This window comes from Thermomyces dupontii (assembly GCF_041956625.1).
Source record: "Thermomyces dupontii strain NRRL 2155 unplaced genomic scaffold VTN31scaffold_3, whole genome shotgun sequence".
NCBI lineage: Eukaryota > Fungi > Ascomycota > Eurotiomycetes > Eurotiales > Trichocomaceae > Thermomyces > Thermomyces dupontii.
The window spans coordinates 1,204,175-1,217,035 of NW_027192309.1; the positions used below are offsets into that span (position 1 = coordinate 1,204,175).

Below are 12,861 nucleotides of genomic sequence, written 5' to 3' on the forward strand. Positions count from 1 at the left end.
GTAATATCGCATCGCATTTGACCTTGTATCTCCACGTTGCGGCCATATCTTGTACTATGTAGGACTGTCATATATACTAGCCTTGCAGCCTGCTTGAATCTCTGTCCAGTGTACTCGTACTCCCTCGTACGGAGTACGAGTACACAGATCCAGGACTAGGAGAACGTGGGTTGGTTAGTCATCCACGTGCTAAGTCCAGATCGGGTTTAGCGGGAACGACTGAGCATCCACTGCTCTGGTTGCAGTCACGAAACAGTTGGAAACAGTTGGCGATGGAGCAGAGCTCAGATAAGAGTACTATCTTCGGCTTGCAAGCAATCCCTCGTAATCCTGGCCCTCTTCGCTGGTCGTTGATGTGCATCGGTATGCGCTCAATCCATGCCACATAATCAAGGAGACTAGCCTTCCCCTTTTGCCACCATGGCTTCTCCACCGACTCCGTCCTATCGTCCGCGACAGAAGAAAAAGCTTCTCGCGGCATCTGGTTCGAACAATGAACTGATTGTCGACCCTGGCTCGCCTAGGGCCTCGCCTGCGTTTCCCTTGGTTTCATTCCTGTGGGGGGCTCGCGGAGGGGTATCCCAATGGCTAATTCTCCCGTTGGTCTTGATGGTGGTGGGTTTGTTTCGGTGGGCAGTCAGTTTATGGGGATATTCTGGTACTGCTACTCAAAGTCCGTTGTGAGAGGAACATTCGTGATTGACGCTTCAATTAGGCTTCCAGACCCCTCCGATGTATGGCGACTTCGAAGCACAGAGGCATTGGATGGAGATCACAATACACCTTCCCATCACACGCTGGTACTTTTATGACCTGCAATACTGGGGCCTCGATTACCCTCCCTTGACGGCGTACCATAGCTGGCTGTTAGGGAAGCTGTATGTTTCTGTTCCAAATGCCATGGATAATAAACTGACGAATCAGTGGCTCGCTGGTAAATCCGGCCTTCTTCGCCCTCGATGAATCGCGGGGGACAGAAGACCCGAAGCTCAAAGTTTTCATGCGCGCTACCGTCCTGATTTCGGAATTTCTCGTCTACATTCCCGCGGTCGTTATTTTTATGCGCAGATATGCGAGATTGCATGGACTGCCCGCTTGGTCAACTGCAATTGCTATGGTTGCAGTCCTGCTTCAGCCGGCGACGATAATTGTTGACCATAGTCACTTCCAATACAATACCGTGATGCTCGGTCTCGTGGTTGCTAGTCTGGAGTCTATTCTCACCGGGCGTCTGCGTCTCGCCTGTGGGTTTTTCGTCGCTGCGCTAAACTTCAAACAAATGTCATTGTATTACGCTCCCGTGATGTTCTGCTTTCTGCTCGGAACGTGCCTCTTTCCCCGGATCCGGATTGGACGGTTCCTGTCAATTGCTCTCTCAACTGTGATCACATTTGCTGTGTTCGCATTACCCTTCATTGTCCGTTCCATCCATGACTCGGCCCGTGGGATACCACATCCTGGTCCGCTGCCAGAGTTTATGGAAAATCTTCCGGTCGAAGTCGATCCGAACGCCTGGTATTACGCGCCAATCCTTCAGCTTTCCCAGATTATTCATCGCATTTTCCCGTTCGCAAGAGGATTGTTCGAGGACAAGGTGGCGAATGCGTGGTGTGCCATCCACACCTTTTACAAACTCAAACATTTCCCCAACGGCGTTCTTCAACGAGCATCACTGGCCATGACATGCTTACTGCTCGTGGTGCCGTGCTTGGTGGTCCTGCGTCATCCGCGATCATCGCTACTACTTCCAGCATTGGCAAGCTCAGGCTGGGCATTCTTTCTATTCTCGTTTCAAGTGCATGAAAAGAGTGTTCTTTTGCCTCTTCTCCCAATGACTCTTCTCCTTGGGAGTGAGGGAGGACTGAGCAAGCAAACTCGGGCTTGGGTTGGCTGGGCGAATCTCCTGGGTGTGTGGACCCTTTACCCGCTGCTCAAGCGTGAACAGCTCAGGATTCCATATTTTGTGATGACGCTCCTGTGGGCTTACCTCCTGGGTCTCCCTCCAACGTCCTGGGAGCTGTACCGCTCGCAGCCCCGGTCGAAGGTACCCTCCATCCATTTCCTTGTCAGCCTCATTCACAATGTCTTCTATCTTAGCATGGTGGTCTGGCACGTCCTGGAAGCATTTGTGCCCCCGCCGCCTGGTAAACCTGACTTCTGGGTGGTACTGAATGTTCTCATCGGGGCCAGCGGGTTTGGACTGGCGTATCTATGGTGCACGTGGACTCTGGTCACCCAGGCCTCACGGCTAAACCAGAAGCTATCTCTGGAAGAAAGCAGGAAAAAGACGCAGTAGTATTTTTTTTTTTTTTTTTCCCTTTGCTTTCCATGACGTGTACATTTTATACATAGACTGAACGTCGTTTGTCCTCAGAGCCTCCTTTATGAATTTGAAGTCATCCCTGACTGTACACTTGTATCTGGACTCCGTTTTTGTTCAGAAGTCTAGTAGTACATGAAAACCCAACAAACACGAAAACGCCCTAGCTGTATGTACCTGTAGGTATGTATATGTCAATCCGTCTCCGTCATGATGGGTTGGTCCGTCCTAAAAACCCAAAAATCAAGAAGAGTGGAGGGAGATCATAGCCACAACAATCCCAATGCAATGTAAACCTATATAGTACAGAATCGACGACCACCGCTGATCGATTCCTCAAATCTTGAATCCATACCCCGCCATGCAATTCCGGTATTGTTCAATGACGGTCTTGCAATCAGCCTGCGGATCGTTGGATTTGGAATAGAGCATGCAATCGTCGCGAGCGGCTTTCTCTTCTTTGCAGACGCAGCATGGCTAATTCAACGAAAGCCGTGTCAGAAAATCGGCAATCGAAAGGCTAGTTATATGAATCCTGATTGTAAAAGCATACCTTTGGCTTATTGGCTTGATCACTGCTGCTGGCTTGTTTCGGTGTTGGATCTGCGGACGTCGAAGCAGCTAGTAGTTGGGGGAGACAAGTTAGCCAAAGTACGCGGCAATCAGTTGACTCGGGACAGCTCACAGTTTGACGAGCCAAAGAGCCAGGACATCTTGACTGCAAGCGTATATGCGTTGATGAATGATTTATGTATTGTCCAAACGGTCTATTTTGTAAGCATTCTAGAAAAGAAAAAAAATCAGGGACAGGGACAGAAATTCCGTCTATAAGTACGGAGTGATGGTCAGATGTTCTTGAGCCAGCGATCGAAGAACATTAGTAATCCGGGACGAATACCTTCCTAAAACAGGCATTCAGGATCCAACTCTGAAGGCGGTGACCGTACCTGCATACACTAGTCCAAATCAGGCAACTAAGTAATCTTCATTTTTTTGGTGGGGTTTTGGTTCAGGGTGATCATACATAATATATTTCACCGAAGCGCATGGCCCCAATCTTGTTGTTTGGCCCCGTTCTTTTAATAATTCGATCGACTGTCCTCGATCGTTTCTGCAGATCATTTTGATGTGCATTGCTCGATTCCCTCCTGCCACGGTTCCTGTGAAACTCCTTGCAGAGCGCATTCACCGATCGACAAGTACCCCGCAACCTGAAGATGGTTCCCAAGGTCTTTTCCTTGGACGGCAAGGGGCTCAAGCTCGACACTGCCGAGGACGTTGAAAAGCACGTCAAACCACTTCTGGAGGACACTAAGTTTACAGAGGTTCACTTGGGAGGAAACACTTTTGGAACCGCGGCATCGGAACGTCTGGCGGCGATCCTCGCCACTCAAAAATCCCTTGAGGTCGCCAATCTTGCTGATATCTTCACCACTCGTCTCCTTTCCGAGATCCCTCCCGCTCTGTCTGCGCTGCTCAATGCTCTCCTGGAGATTCCCACTCTGCACACGGTGAACTTGTCTGACAATGCCTTCGGTCTCAATACTCAGGAACCCCTCGTCGACTTCCTGTCCCGCGCAGTTCCGCTCCGCCATTTGATTCTGAATAACAATGGTCTGGGTCCGATCGCTGGAGGATTGATTGCGGACGCTTTGACCAAACTCGCCGAGCGCAAGAAGGAAGCACGCAAACAGGGCAAAGATGTCACTCTTCTGGAGACGATTGTTTGTGGACGCAATCGATTGGAAAATGGTAGCATGGATGCTTGGGCTCGCGCATACGAGGCGCACGCAGCTGGTATTCGGTCTGTCAGAATGACACAGAATGGAATCCGCCAGGAAGGAATTTCCACCCTGTTGAAAGATGGGCTGAGTCATTGCAAAGCTCTCGAAGTCCTGGACTTGCAAGATAACACGTTCACGACAACGGGATCCAGTAATTTGGCCGCTATTGTTCAGGACTGGCCATCTCTTCGCGAGTTGGGCTTGGGTGACTGCTACCTAACTGCCCGAGGTGGATATAAGATCATCGAAGCGCTAGCTGCAGGAAAGAACCAAAAAGTTGAGATTTTGCGTTTGCAATACAATGATCTGACCGCAAAGGAAATGAAGCAGCTCCTGTTTGCCGCTCAGAATGCGCTGCCAGCCTTGAGGCGAGTCGAATTGAACGGCAACAAGTTCCACGAGGACGATGGCAATGTTGAAGACCTCCGTACGTTGCTGGAGGAGCGAAAAGAGAAACATGGCAAGGACGACGACCCCGAGGATGTATGGGGCATTGACGAACTGGATGAACTGGAGGAAGACGAGGAAGAAGAGGAAGAGCAAAGCGAAGAGGAGGAAGAGAAGGAGCACAAGGCCACAAAAGTGCTCAAGGAAACTGTTCGGGCTGAGGACGAGCCCGTCTCCCGAAAGGAGGATGCCGAGGTCGACAAACTGGCAGATTCGCTTGGGAAGGCCGGCATCTGAGCATGCATTTCTTGCTTGTTGCTTTTCCCTGTCTTTTGTCAAAATTCTACATACCCCAAAGCCGGGTCATCAATCCGCTCTTCAGCAATGGCTCAACCGTCGAATCGGCCATTGCAATCGCCGTCTCCAGTAACCCTGCCCTTCCTACACTGTATCACAACACGCCCCCCCGCCCATCTTCCTTGATTTTTAATGCTTGTTGAGATGATCCGTATCTACTCGCAGTTGATGTAGATCAGGTCAGACTCGCGATAGAGTTCACCATGATTCCTTATGAGGAGTAATCGATGATACCTCAATGTCCTGCGTACTGTAGCGCCCTGATTCAAGAAAACACCCAGGATATGTTTATCCCCGCTGAATGTTACTATTGATTGCGACTTTGTAACGGTCGTTGAGCGATTCCACTTCTTAACCTTTCCATTCAGAAGCCCTTACTTTCCGAAAAGAGTAGGTGTGCATGTGGATGAAAGTTGACGTCACGTGATTTGATTTTGTCAGCATCCGGATTCGCGGTTTGTCGCGTTGTTGGTTTGATTGGATTCTGCAGCGCTCCGAGTCGTTGTCTCTGGGAAATAAAAAAATTCTTGAGGGCAGGCATTGACAGCCACATAACCCCCCTCGAAGGTGGTGGTCCTCTTCAAGGCGACCGTTCTCGAGCTCCTACCGAAACAGCTTGCGTCCACCACCATGGATGTCAGAGAGATCGAGATTCATTCCAAGGCGCTGACAAAGGCTGTCACGTCCAACGAGCCCCCCGCCAACATTGTCAACATCCTGAAGGAGCTCCAGAAAGGGGTCCGGCCGACAGAGGACCTTCTCCGGACGACCCGCATTGGGATCACGGTGAACAAGCTGAAGCAGCACAAGTCGCCCGATGTTGCGCGCCTGTCCTCAGAGATTGTGTCCAAGTGGCGAAACGAGGTCAACAGACAAAAAGCGGCCGCATCGAACAATAACGTGCGTCGATCGAGCACGCCGAACAACGCGTCGTCGCCGCCGTCAGGTGCCGCCTCGATAAGCGAAAAGGGTCCCAAGTCCACTGTCCCGCCGGAAAAACGCACATGGAAGACAGATGGTCTTGAGATCAACGCTACCTCGAATAAAGTACGGGACAGCTGCATCGGATTAATGTATGACGGGCTTTGCTTCATGAGCACCGAGTCACCCCGGACCATCCTCAACAAAGCGACAGCGGTCGAAGCGGCGGCATACAGCGTCTACGGCCCGGAGACGAAGGAACAATACCGCGCCAAGATCCGCAGTCTTTTCCAGAACCTCAAGAACAAGTCCAACCAGGCTCTCCGAACCCGCGTGCTTACAAACGAGGTGACCCCGGAGCAATTCGTGAAGATGTCTTCCGAGGATCTCAAATCGGCCGAGCGGCGCGAACAAGACAAGAGGATCGAGAAGGAGAACATGGACAAGGCCATGGTGGCGCAGGCGGAACGAAGCATCAGCACCAGTCTCCAGTGCGGGAAGTGTGGTCAGCGCAAAGTTACATATACCGAGGCGCAGACGCGCAGTGCAGACGAGCCCATGACATTATTCTGCACATGCATGAATTGTGGAAAGTCGTGGAAGCAGTGATTTCGTTTTGTTTCTCTTTTCTGGTGGACGTTCTGGTTTTCATTTGGGCGGGCGCTTACAATGTCCAGTGTGGTCGAGACTACTGCCATCTCGGGTCGGAGTTCAGTGGCGCATGTGCTTTACTCAAGAGTTCTTTTTTTTTTTTCCTTTTGTTCACTTGCAATTACCTTTGTACTCGAATTTCATCAGAATGCGCTAGGTTATGATCCACAAATGGAATCATGACTTGACTCCCCACAACTTTCAGTCATTTTCTCCCTATTCAGAGACATTACCATGCTCAGATGTCCTTCCCTCCATCTTGACTCTCTTTGACATGCCTGGCAAACTCCCCTCGACTCGCCAAAAACGCCGCCCCGGTGTCCGCCCAGACCTTATACTCGCATACTTTGAATTCTTCACCGGTGCCCTCGCCCTCGCGCGCCATCCGCAGCAGCCACGTAAAGGTCTCGTCCCACTCCTCCCCAGTACTGAGCCACTTGAACCGCGCTCTCCCACGCAGAGACACGCTTGCATTCTGCGTGTCAACGACCCAGTCGTCCTCAGGCTCGAAGACCATATCACGGTATGATAACGTGGATGCAAGGAGGTTGAAGTACCGCGCCACACCGTCGCGGGCCTGGAATGCGCGGCCGAGGAACGGCGCTAGGGATGGATGCCCATGCTCGATGGCGAGTGGACAAGGAGTCGTGGTGAAGTGGGAGAGAATCATTTCTCCTGTAGGGTCTGAGTCGCTGGAGGATGGCGGGGCGGCGAAGGTTCTGCTGAGATTTTGGGCGGGGGTGATGAGGGCTTCACGGCTAGGTGGTGGTGGCATTGTGTTCTTGATACTGACACACGAGACTTCTTGCTTCGAAGATGAGGTCTGAAATGCCGGGTGACGGTTATATATACCTATGCATTCGTTGGACTAGGCCTACAGAGAGATCCGGCTTCCCCGGGGAATAATAGTAATAATGTGCAGCTCTTGAAGCAGCAAGGATCGGTCCCGCACGGATGCAGGGTTCCTTGTCCGCACTCCGCACTGACCAGTAGACTGATAAACAAGCTGTCTGATTCCTGCAGGACCGAAGCTCCACGTGGTTGATCCACCGAGCTTCGATAATCATGCTGCTTTGCTATGATGTCATTGTCATTGAATATCACTGCCAAGTATAGGGCTATCACGAAGTCAGCAGTTTTCGGAAGATTCAAGTCGATTTCCAAAGAACAACTATTTACTGAATAAATATCTCTAAACAATTAGGTGAAATGGATCGAAGAAGAAGAAAGTCAGTGATGTCCCGGTTCAACAACCCGGTCCTTGACATCAATCCATTCTACCCCTCCGCTCAGTTTCTCCAACGGAGCCACAAACGCCATCTGGCTCCAAGACAGATACGTATTCCGGCCATGGAAGACAAGCACTTCGAATCTTCCAACGAACCGGCCGTCAATCCAGCAACGGCTGCCCCTAATCAAGTCCGTTGTGATCGTGATGGTGACCGGGTTTTTCTTCGACGGCGTCCGGATCGTGAGCGGTTCATGCGTGGACTCGGTCATGTTCCCCGGCGGGTTGTCCCAGATACGGCCCTGGTCCGGCGAGTCGAAATACGTGCTATGGTCGTATGTCGTGGATCGCAGCGGGTACGGGTACCCGTCAGAGGTGAAGACCAGTTGACTGCCCTTGTCGCCGGGCGTGAGAGTGAGGCTCACGTCCGATGACGAGAGACTGAATGGGCCAGTCGCCGTTAGAGTCAACGTGTAGTTCAAGCCCTTGCTGCCGAAGCCCAGCTTGACGTCCTTGCCGTGACGACGTGATCGTTTCCAGGAGACAATCGAGTCGCGCTTCCCAATCCCGTGCTGCCGCTCCACAACGCGGTCCAGGTTTGCGGAGGGAATCCGTGCCGTCAAAAAATCCACGTCCTTGTCGAGTGTATCGGCCCGCACAAGCGGACCACGAGCGCCGGACCACGCGCGTGCTCCAACCAGAGGAATTCCCCGTCGCATGGCGTAGTATGCTTCCAGCTGGGTGCTAGCATCCGGTCCGTTGTCATTCCAGGCGGCGAGGATGGCACCTTTGTTCTGCTTCGAAGAAGGGTCGATCCGCACGCTTGCGTTGTCGTAGTAGAAGTAGGTCGGGTCCCACTGGTTTCCTGGGATGTCTCCGAAATCGAGCACCCGGGTTTGGTTGTAGATCACCGGGTACGGGCGGGGACTGACAGGCGTATGGTCGTTCTTGATGGACATGTACGCCCACCGGTCGTCCGAATTGATGACATTGTGACCCGCTTCAAATAGCTCCAATGGTTCCGACTGGCCGATCTGCCAGTGCTGGATGATAATGTCCGGCGAGAGGGTCAGACCGGTCGGCGACGGTTCGTACGTACCCCAAATCCGGATCGTTTTACCCGACGTCTCTTTGACCCACGCGGACATCTCGTTGACGAAGTTGATATAGTCATCCGCCAGCTCAGGGTCATACTCGTCAGCGCCGATATGGATTTCTTTGGAATGCAGCCGCGGCAAGAAGTCCGCCCACATTTTCTTCACAGTCGGGATCGAGTCAGGATGCGACAGGTTGAGCAGATCCTTCTTGTCCTCCAGAGCAAGCTCGGGTTTCCATTTCGTGATCGACAGACAGTGACCTGGAGCTTCGATTTCGCCGACGACGGTGACACCTCGCTTTGCGCAATGTTGTTGCAGGTCCTCGAGCTCTTCGGGGCTCAGAGTCTCGTTCGCCCGCTGAACGAGACCGAATAATTCCTCGTCAATCAGATGCAGGGCAAACTGTGAATACACATCCTGCCACGTCTCGTTGTGACCACGGTTCAACGGATAATTGTCGGTCGCATGGTAATGAAACTCAGACATCTTGAAGAATGACGCATAGGTGCAGAGATCCTTCAAGAAAGAGGGCGAGTACCACTTTCGACCCGCATCCAGCATGTAGCCCCGGGTTGGATAGGCCGGAGCATCTGTGAAATGGCCTGCGGGGAGCCTTCTCCCGCCGTTGTACAGGAGCATCTGCAGCAGAGTTCTCGTCCCCCAAAACATCCCCCGGGCGCCAGTTCCTGCAATGACCACGCCGCCATTGCGTCCAATGTCCAAGGTGTAGCCTTCCTCCGTCTCATCTCCACTCAGGTACGTCAGTTTCTTATTCGACGCGGTGAGGTAAATGCCTTTTCCGTGAACGGGACGTTTATCCACGACTTTCAAAGACCATTTCTTTCGCGTCAATGCCTTCAGGTCTTCGACAAAAACCTCTCCAAATTCGTAGGCCGTGGGTGGAATCAGGGTCAGCCCGCCCGTATCCCGCCGATCCGCGAAATCGCGGTCGATATACACCGTGCGGAATGGGTGCAGATCAAAGTCGAACCAAGCCGCAGACGCGTCCACCGTTGTAGGACCCTCCAGTGGCGGAGGTAACAACTGCCGGGCCGTGGCGGCGCCAGCACAGATTAGAGCCAGCACACCCCAGATCGGCCTCATGGTTCTGATGCTCAAATCGTTGACTGACAAAGGGAGTTTGGTGTGGGTATTAAGGGCAGATTCAAATACCCATACTCTCTCTCGCTAGGAGCCCCCAATCTCTAAGTAGTTTCAGTTGATTACTGTACTGCAGCGTAGGTACCCAGCAATGGTATGATGTGACATTCAAGATCAACGATAGCATCCAAACAATGCTGAATCTTGATCCCGTTTTCTGAGGTCGCATTTGACCACCAAATCAGGTTGCACTTCATCCCGCGCTCTTGGTTCTATTGTTATCATTGACGAGCTTGATTAGTCTTGGGTTGGTCTTGGGTCTCATTCAGAATTTCTGGGGAAAGCTCCGCGCGCAGGACAAGCTGCTCAACCTGGTCCCGCACGCGACTGCTACGGTGATAAGGTTAAGTTACTGCTACCTGCTGAATCCAGTATTAGGTTCAGTACCTTTCCCGTATTCACCCCACGCTATTTGTACACCGCTCTACTCCGTACGGAGTACCTGGAACACGAAGCCAGTCAGGTACTTACCTTTTGGTATGTAGGTAAGTACTAGTACTCGTATACTAGGCATCAAGTAGTCGATGGGCTGCCAATTCGATCACATTTCTGCTGCTTCCCTTCTCCCGGGCTCCCAGTACTTGGGAGTCCCGCAAGGTAAAACGAAGGACTCCTTGGTACCTCCGGCCTTGGATAGCCCTGATGGAGTTGATGGTTCCGGCTCAAAAGTATCCTAAAACACGCTAGGGCTAGTCACGTGATGTTTGTGGTTTCCCAATTCGGTTGAGTTCCTGAGTGAGTGCGCCCGGGACTTGGGAGTCTTTCGACTTATGCTGCTTGCATCTGACTGGTTCCGGAAATCGAACAATCGCAGGCTTTGAGAGGTGTTCAGCATCGCACACCTCTTCAAGTTCGAGTATGCTTCATACCTCGGAGCGGAACAACCTTCGGGTGTCTGATGATTGAAACTGGGAGTAGACTGTGGAGACTACTACTTCTTCGAAATGCCCACTCTATGACATTTACTTTATGAGCAATGACTGCTAACTCTTCAAGATTGATTTGAATTTGTCAGTCTAACTTGAAGACTGATAGTTAGGTTCCTCGTCAGTAGCGGTTCGGGATATGGTATACGAGTACTCCGTACAAAGTCCTGTAGACGCCACTGAGATCCGGGGTTTTTGCGAGCCGAGTGCAGTTCACCATCAAAACAATGATGTCACCGTACATTTCCCCTGCATTTCATTGTAAGAACAATCTCTATCCTGCCAAAACATAGGCTTTGTTCTGAAGTCGGGGAGCAGTAGACTCCCTTTATTCCCGACACCAGATTCCTCCGTCCGCTGCGCAGCTCCTGAACGGTAGGCCTACGGGTAACTAGTACTCTCTCTAAATCCCTTTGTCTTACAGCTCTTCACGACGCGTACTTCATACCATGTATGCCAGCCAGGGGCGTAATTCACTCTGGAGAACATGAAGCCAACCGCGGCGCAGGCTTCATTGCGATTCGAAATCAGCCAGAAGAATGGTCGGGACACATTGTGAGAACGCGCCTTAGGGGCTCCGATTCGAACATGTCCATGTCAGTTCCTTGCCAGGAGCTCCAGATCGCGCAGTATCTCTGAACCAGAAGACATTGACCGATATTAGAGTGTGCAAATTGCTCGTTTCTCGATGTTCAATATCATTGAACTGAAGATGTCCTCCTAGGTTTCAAACCCATGGCGCTGTATTTTCTTGTCCGATGCAGTCACGACGCATATTTTACCCCAAAAGTCTTGTGTACTTGGACGCGGAGGACATGGATGCAACTGCCCCAGATGCAATGATTTATTTCGCAGCATGGGTTGAAGTATGGGAAATCCGTTAAGAAGAAGGGGAATTCCGCAGGGCGAGTCTGTTCTATTCGCGGTGAAGCTATTCTATTGCACAGTGAGTCCTATCACCGTCGGAATGTTGGATCTCGAGAACGGAGACTCGGACATGGACTCTACATGATGCAACAGAAAATCAAGACATTCAAATCCCTGAACTTCTAGGTTCCGATTGCTACGTTGTTACCATCACGGAAAGGACGAGGTCGCTACTATCATTCCATTCTGTTGTCTCCAATCCTGTCACTGGCGGGGAGTTTGAAGACGTCACGGAAATTCAGAGGACAGATTCGCGGTTATCCAAAGCAGAGACTATCTTGAAGGACTAGGTGTTCATGCTTGGATTGACAGTAGGTTCCCCCTCCTCCTTTGGGGTCTGAGCTCCGGCCGCATCCAAACAGTTGGCAGCTTCTCGCCGGAGGAGCTGTCGTCGGAGCACGTGAACATGGATGAGAACATGCCCGGTAATCGAAACCTCGACTGGGACTCAATCCGCCAAATGCACAGCAAGCCAGGTAGACATTGACAGGGGAGCTGCTCGAGAAGAAATCATTTCCGCGTCGCTATCTGGTCGTCCAGCGGACGTCAAAGTTTCCGTACCATTGCACTTCTCAAGCAGTCAGACGTATGGCCACAGAACATTGAGATGTCTACTTCATACGGACAATCGACACACGATGCACCTCATTTCCGACAATGTCGCCGACAAGCTGGGCATCCGGTCGAACACCAGGGAACTTCACAGATACCTCAGGTAGATATCTACCTAGGCAATAGCACATTTCTCGCCCCAGACATGTTCTACCATTGGCGCGACGAGGAGAAGCTGGTCGAGGTTTTCAGCCCAGACCAGCAGACCTAACCTGAGGTCCCGTATCAACCGGATACTCGAGAAGTCACTGTTCCGGTGTGGTTTAGGGTGTCGAAAAACGAGGGATGGATCGATCCTGGAGATTTCCCCTTGGAACCCTTAGGCCACCGTGGAGTCTTTTGCCCACTGAGCTGTGACAGGGTTCACTTCTGGTTCTTTTCCTAGCTTCACTCCTAGCTTTCCAGGTGAGGAGCCTTTTGCTGCAGCAGAGGACGTTGAAATGAAGCGGAAATAAACCCCAATCAAGTGCTTTTTTGTATTCCCCGAATA

The 12,861-nt window shown here is 51.6% G+C and overlaps 7 protein-coding genes across 7 annotated transcripts; 4 read left to right on the top strand and 3 right to left on the bottom strand.

Moving 5' to 3' along the window:
* Positions 1-420: 420 nt before the first annotated feature.
* On the top strand, positions 421-2,296 carry VTN31DRAFT_3896 (uncharacterized protein; the record flags this gene model as incomplete). The annotated part of the gene is made up of 3 exons (XM_069404223.1): positions 421-658; positions 716-878; positions 925-2,296. 3 exons carry the CDS (start codon positions 421-423, stop codon positions 2,294-2,296), a joined length of 1,773 nt encoding a protein of 590 aa, XP_069261219.1.
* Positions 2,297-2,656: 360 nt separating this feature from the next.
* On the bottom strand, positions 2,657-3,033 carry VTN31DRAFT_3897 (uncharacterized protein; the record flags this gene model as incomplete). Its single annotated transcript, XM_069404224.1, has 3 exons — positions 2,657-2,797; positions 2,874-2,941; positions 3,006-3,033. 3 exons carry the CDS (start codon positions 3,031-3,033, stop codon positions 2,657-2,659), a joined length of 237 nt encoding a protein of 78 aa, XP_069261220.1.
* Positions 3,034-3,537: 504 nt separating this feature from the next.
* On the top strand, positions 3,538-4,788 carry VTN31DRAFT_3898 (uncharacterized protein; the record flags this gene model as incomplete). The annotated part of the gene is made up of 1 exon (XM_069404225.1): positions 3,538-4,788. The coding sequence occupies one exon, from the start codon at positions 3,538-3,540 to the stop codon at positions 4,786-4,788; it is 1,251 nt and encodes a 416-aa protein (XP_069261221.1).
* Positions 4,789-5,478: 690 nt separating this feature from the next.
* VTN31DRAFT_3899 (uncharacterized protein) lies at positions 5,479-6,378 on the top strand (the record flags this gene model as incomplete). Its single annotated transcript, XM_069404226.1, has 1 exon — positions 5,479-6,378. The coding sequence occupies one exon, from the start codon at positions 5,479-5,481 to the stop codon at positions 6,376-6,378; it is 900 nt and encodes a 299-aa protein (XP_069261222.1).
* A 280-nt stretch (positions 6,379-6,658) lies between these two features.
* On the bottom strand, positions 6,659-7,195 carry VTN31DRAFT_3900 (uncharacterized protein; the record flags this gene model as incomplete). Its single annotated transcript, XM_069404229.1, has 1 exon — positions 6,659-7,195. The coding sequence occupies one exon, from the start codon at positions 7,193-7,195 to the stop codon at positions 6,659-6,661; it is 537 nt and encodes a 178-aa protein (XP_069261223.1).
* Positions 7,196-7,650: 455 nt separating this feature from the next.
* VTN31DRAFT_3901 (uncharacterized protein) lies at positions 7,651-9,849 on the bottom strand (the record flags this gene model as incomplete). The annotated part of the gene is made up of 1 exon (XM_069404230.1): positions 7,651-9,849. One exon carries the CDS (start codon positions 9,847-9,849, stop codon positions 7,651-7,653), a length of 2,199 nt encoding a protein of 732 aa, XP_069261224.1.
* A 1,470-nt stretch (positions 9,850-11,319) lies between these two features.
* Positions 11,320-12,582, top strand: VTN31DRAFT_3902 (uncharacterized protein; the record flags this gene model as incomplete). Its single annotated transcript, XM_069404231.1, has 3 exons — positions 11,320-11,387; positions 12,072-12,184; positions 12,479-12,582. The coding sequence occupies 3 exons, from the start codon at positions 11,320-11,322 to the stop codon at positions 12,580-12,582; spliced, it is 285 nt and encodes a 94-aa protein (XP_069261225.1).
* Positions 12,583-12,861: the final 279 nt, after the last annotated feature.